This window comes from Hyalella azteca, unplaced genomic scaffold (assembly GCF_000764305.2).
Source record: "Hyalella azteca isolate HAZT.00-mixed unplaced genomic scaffold, Hazt_2.0.2 contig12726, whole genome shotgun sequence".
Classification (NCBI taxonomy): Eukaryota; Metazoa; Arthropoda; class Malacostraca; order Amphipoda; family Hyalellidae; genus Hyalella; species Hyalella azteca.
In genome coordinates this window covers 361,357-367,356 of record NW_025942676.1, presented here as the reverse complement: position 1 = coordinate 367,356, position 6,000 = coordinate 361,357, and the positions used below count along the sequence as shown (strand labels likewise).

Sequence of the window (6,000 nt, the reverse complement as noted above, 5' to 3'; positions counted from 1 at the left end):
TCCCCGAACGCCGGACTGTAGCAAGGTGGCAACGAGAGTCAAATGCCTGTGGACTGTCAGACTGTGGTGGCATTCGTTGAGTGGTCTGACTTAGCAGCTTCCGCCCAGCATGACTTACGGGAAAATGCACGTCTAATACGTCGATAACGCACGATGCTCCGCGGCATCACGGTGGCGTGTTGATATCGCCTGAGTCTCAGTGCGAAAAATTAAATTGTTTCATTTTATTTTTGCAGATGATCTAGGACGATAAATGCTTCATTGCCTAACACCCGTCTGATAAAAATCATGAGCAATTTTGCACAGGAGTTTCCCTACGAAAGCTTGGAAATGTCAGTGCCTCCAATAGACACCAGTGAAGGTAATGTAGCATCGAAAGCAGCGATCACGCAGCACCTCTTTTCACAAAAGCTGTCTCCTTCGCCTCCATGTCGAACGTTTATTTTTTGATATAGCGGGATCTTGGGTTAATAATTTTCGATAGTGCCTGGCATCGATAACAAGGTTCAAGGTTTTCACATCACTGTTCATTGTTTCCCCATTATCGTCTTATTATGCACGAACAAACTTATAATTTTGATACAAGCCTAGATGTTCACGGATGCTCCAAAAACTTCAAAATTGCTTCATGCTTCCAAACTCTCGGAAGTTAATGGACTAATTGAAGCTGACATTTGAGCCACCGGAAACCACTGCAAATGTGTGTTATCTTCTAACAGCAATCGCCAAAGTACTCAATGCGATGGGTGTTCACCCATTCAAACGTTCCTTCTCGCATCCGTCGACCTGGAGTACTGCATCACCTCTGCGCCCTGCAGCAACTTTGAGACGATACCCTACGAGCTCACTTCTCCCCCTCCCATCATATTGCGTTAGTAGAGTCCGGAACTGTAAATGGCAGTTGCAGGTTTTTATCTCCATTTGACAATATTCAGACTGAGCCCTAGGTGATCAAACGCGGCTTGCGACGATGCGCAGGCAGCAAATTTCCATGCAAAGGTAAGTTTCATTTCTCAGCATTCGTCTTGATTCAGTCCATCTAGCAAGTCTCGACTGTTCACTTTGTGCGATGGGCACATGACTAAGGTCCAACGTAAATCTATCAATATCCATTGAATGAGAGCTTCAAGGCTCAGTCGAATTTCCCGAATTTCAGGTTCAATGATTTTGATTTGCGACAGAAGCTTTTTTCTTTACTGTCGATTTCATACGGTTTAATACAAATCAACCACTACTACGAATAATACATTCGTTTTCGCGTGTTTCAGTGAAGAACTGCGGCCAGACGATCAAACTCCCGGTCTTCAGCCTGTACGGGATTTATGTCATCTCCCATCCTGGGCTCGGATGTCGGTATTTTCCCAACGAGGCTGTGACAAAATGTTCTGTGAAATTAACGCACACGGCGAACCCCGAGGCAAAGTTCAAAGTAAAATTCGGCCAGTCTGAGTTCAAGGGGAATGACGGGTGCGACGGGTACAGCGTTGAGGTCGACACGGACGGGGCGGAGGATGGCGCCAACATCAACTACTGCAGCAGCAGTGAAACCGTGAGCGTTGAGCGCATGATTGTGCCTGTTGTTGGAATATTATAGATATTCTCACATTATCTATTCAGACGCATATAAACAGTTTCATTCGCTTCTTTTAGGTCTGTGTCTACTCTTGGGCTCCCGACACGCTCGTTCTCCTCAATCATCGTGTTAATTCCCCAAGCTCATACCTGACCTGAATTATATCCCTTTACCAACAAACATGCTTCAAGGAGGTATTTGAGAGAGTTGCTTGTGGAGGTGTTGTGAATTAGTGTTTGTTAGAGGAGTTGCGGAGCGTTGCTGGGAGAGGTGTTTGCAACAGGTCATTTACTATCCTATTAACGCAATGTGTTTGCTTGGCAGGAGGCTTCGTTTACGGGAGAGCTCACCATCTTTCTGAAGGTCTTGTCAGCTAACATGAAAAAGAAAATTGGTTTCGTCTTCTGCATCGAATTTGGTCAATCCATCGAATAATAGACTGGCCATGAAATGGAAGTTGAAATTCGGGGCTATGGATGCGCAAAGGACTGTCTTGCTCAGACATCGACGGTCTGAAGCAATGCTCAGGTGTTAATTCCTCTTCAAGTTACTCCCCTGCCTTTAATTAAGTCATCCTGCCATCAGCATAGGTTTTAGTTCCCCTCAAGTAACAAAGCTGTCAGTGTAGGTATAAGTTCACATTAAGTCACCCTGCCATCAGCGTACGTATCAGTTCCCACTAAGTCATTCTATCATCAGCATCGGTGTCAGTTCCCCTTCAGTCACCCTGTCATTAGCGCTGTTGTCAGTTCCCCTTAATCTTGCCATCAGCGTAAGTGTCAGATCCTATTAAGTCACCTTGCCATTAGCATCGGTATCACCTCCCCTTAAGTCGCCCTGCCATCAGCGTAGGTGTCAGTTACAAAGTGAGTAACCACGTCATTAACGTAGGCGGCAGTTCTCCTAAAATGACTAAAATGACACACGGTCAAGTTAATAAAGCCAATAAACGACTTGGACTGATCAGACGCTCTTTCGAGTTCCTAGATGCAGGAACGATGAAGCAGTTGTTTGTTGCTGTCGTGCGCCCGAACCTAGAGTTTGGAAACGTCGTATGGTCACCGAAATTTGAAAAGGACAGAAATTTAGTAGAGAGTGTTCAAAGACGCGCAATCACGAAAAGTTCAAGAATCGGCAACAGGCCATGGGCCTATTTCTTCAGCGCCGACACTTCTATTCTATTCTATATAGTCGACATAGACGCCAGTTTCCGCCTTGACCGTGCTGCGGTCTCAAGCGAGGCATTACCGAGTTAGATAAACCAGCGAAAGCGTCAGGCCCATAAGGGCACTAGTTCCCCTTGACGTTTGGTCATCGTCGAGTCTCGCATGATGTCCCAAGATTTTTTAATGCAGTCTTGAGTGCTGCATTGATGTTTGTCGTGAGATCGCACGGTGTTCTGAGTGAATAACACTTGATGCCATTCTGTTGTGTGTCATTTTACCTTAAAACTTCGATTCTACCATAAGTCGGGTGAAGTTCTACAACAGCAACGAAAGGACATCACACTTTACCCGAACAATGTTCCTCCTGAGAGTATGCGTGTAAATTTCATAACTAAAGGTACGTTCTTGATGGGACATGAAGGTCGAAAACAATGTCATCGGATGATTTCAACGGCGCGAGAGGGATTTCCAGCACAGTAGCTCATAAACGATTTTTTAAATTATGCCTTGAGATATGGAAGAACTTTGCAATCCACTAACGTGATCACGCCAATAGTTGTGATCGTGCCCCGAGGTATCGTAATGCTTTGCGATCCACTTTCGTGATTCGTGCACGCAGTACATTTGCTATCGTTACTCGAGGTATCGTTCGGCTTTGTAATTCTCTGACGTGATTTATAAGCGTCTAAAAGTAGTCATCTTGAATCTGCAGAGCCTTTCTCTGTGAGGCAAAGTGCAGGACGTACATGTGTCTACAATGATGATGTTTCGCCAGCTCGTCGAGCTGTACACGGGGTAAGGCAATTAATAACGACCACATGAGAGCACTTAAATTGCAGTGAAGTCGACCTACCAGTAGCTTGAAAGATTGAAGAGCATCGAGAAACGTCATTCTTGTTTATTCATTTTATAGTTACCACGGAATGAAAAACACACAATAGAAAAAAATGAAAAAGTACCCCAAATGGATGCGCTGTACCGATACATCTTTCCGAATTGTGTGTTGATCTGCAGTGGACCATTTCCTGACGCTGCGCGATACTCTGCAAGCGAACGGCGCTCTTGGTAGCTCGGCATTTTTATACCACGGTAATGTTGCTCAAGTCTATGTCACAGCGCTTCCCTCGGCATTATTTCTGCTGTCATCAATTTCTGTAATGATTTTATCGTAAGCGGTACCGTGGGAAAACAAACGAGGAAATGCATCGGCAACGATCGATATTCAAATTTTCGAGCATGTCGTGCTATTATGTCGTACTATTGCGCTTGAATATTACATTGCGTTAATTAAGCGTCATTCGGCGTTATCCGCCAAAATAATGTTACAAGAGACTTGTGAAGCATTGAAACTGACACCTGGTAGCCAAGTGCGATGTATAGGAATTCCCTAAACGCACAAGTCACTGCGTGCGCTTCTTCTTTATATTGTACTTTAGATTACTGCATGCGCTTCTTCTTTAGTAATGTGTGTTTAGACGTCTCTCTGTATTACTGAACATTTTTGATGCGATGGGTCAACTGCTTTTTTACCCTAACTTATGATATGTCTATATGTGAATGATATGTCTATATGTGAATACAAAGTTCAGGGCTCTCATTAACTATTTCAACATTCGATCCTTGGTTGGTTTTCCAAAATATTTATTAATAGTATGTACGGTGTTCATTAAGTTGGCTGACTTTCAAAAGCTCATTCCAAAAAAATCTCCTTAATTTCGTCTTGGTTCATAGTAACATAACATAACATAGCGATGTCGGCGCTGAAGAGTAGGCCTGATGTGGCCTGTCGCCGATTCTTGTACTTTTCGTGACTTGTTCACGGAAGATCTAAACTCGTGTCATTTGACCGGAGCTTTTCAGGACTGACGATAGTTTGAAATAGCTACTAGACGTCCACCGGATTCGATATGGTGCTAGACATTTCACATCTGAACATTTATTTTTCCACAGCTAGTCTGTTATTATTTAGTTGTCTAGCTCCATACGATTAGAATCATTTTTACTTGGACATCTGCGTGAAAAATGCAAAAATCCAAGTCTAATATTTTTTTTAAAGACATAGAAATTACCACTTATCTATAATAATTGACGGTAAAAAAAAGAGAAGAAAAAAATTGTTAGCTGTGAAGGCTTTACATAATTTTGTATCGAAAATGCATTGAGACTATTCGATATAAAGACTAACATTTGCTTGCAATTTCTAACGTGAATATAAAAAAATTTAGCCCGTGACAGAAAAAAGATTGAAATTTATTCACTAGTGACACGATTCACTTATGAGAAACGATTGAAATTCATTCACTAGTGACACGATTCACTTATGAGAAACGATTGAAATTTATTCACTAGTGACACGATTCACTTATGAGAAACGATTGAAATTTATTCACTAATGAAATTTATTCGCAACTATAAATTATCTGTTTGGATATGAACATAAATCTTCCATAGTTGGCCGTTTTATTAGTGACATGAAGAGTTCCAATCGATTCACACTCTAAAAAGTTATGAGTAACTCCACTAATTACGCAACATCAGAGTTGTCATGAAGTTACCTACTACTTGTTGACGTAACTTTGCGCCGAAATCTTTTGATAAAACCACCATTTCAAGTTACGTCTACTAAGTAATAATTATGCTCTGCGTAAGTCGCTACGTGTACTTACAGGTCTTAAGTAACCCCGAATCTTTCCTCGTCTTTTATCATTTATTTCTCTCTATCCTATTTCTGGATATTATTTGCCACCTTCTGTTTTTCCATTCTTTCGTTATGGCATCGCAGAACATCCAAATAATAGGCTAAAAAATAAAAAATAGGGCAAACCTGTATATATATCAACCAACCAAAACACACGTTATTTGTTTAAATTAACAACGCTCCTCTTCTATTTATATGAGAAGGCAACTTTCAAAATTCGTTTGCCTGGTCAAATCTAATTACGATACGATACAATATGTAATATCCGTTCGAATTTTTATATGAATGATTGATTAATCAGAAAGGCGGTGTCAAAATATTGCGTTTTTTGTACGCCTCTCTTGCGATGTTGTGCAAGCGCTCCGCGGTGGCGTCGTCGGCCTGGCGCACGAGGCGCGAGAAGAGCGAGGCGCGGTCCTGCAGCAGCGAGTGCGGGGCGTCCAGCTCCTTGAGTGGTAAAGATCTTATGGGAATTGTTCTTCTATGAATTGTTGCTCTCAGGCATGACGAGATGAAAGCTTAGCTACAGTTGAGCAATATCATTCTGATTATCAAAATTTAAT

The 6,000-nt window shown here is 42.1% G+C and overlaps 1 protein-coding gene across 1 annotated transcript in view; it reads right to left on the bottom strand.

The window, feature by feature from the left end:
- Positions 1 to 5,734: 5,734 nt before the first annotated feature.
- The window catches only part of LOC108668865 (ATP-binding cassette sub-family C member 4), a 33,085-nt gene continuing 32,819 nt past the window's right edge, over positions 5,735 to 6,000 (bottom strand). The window contains exon 25 of the mRNA XM_047883364.1: positions 5,735 to 5,884. Coding sequence (XP_047739320.1) covers positions 5,735 to 5,884 — 150 coding nt within the window. The remainder of the gene's footprint in view (positions 5,885 to 6,000) is intronic.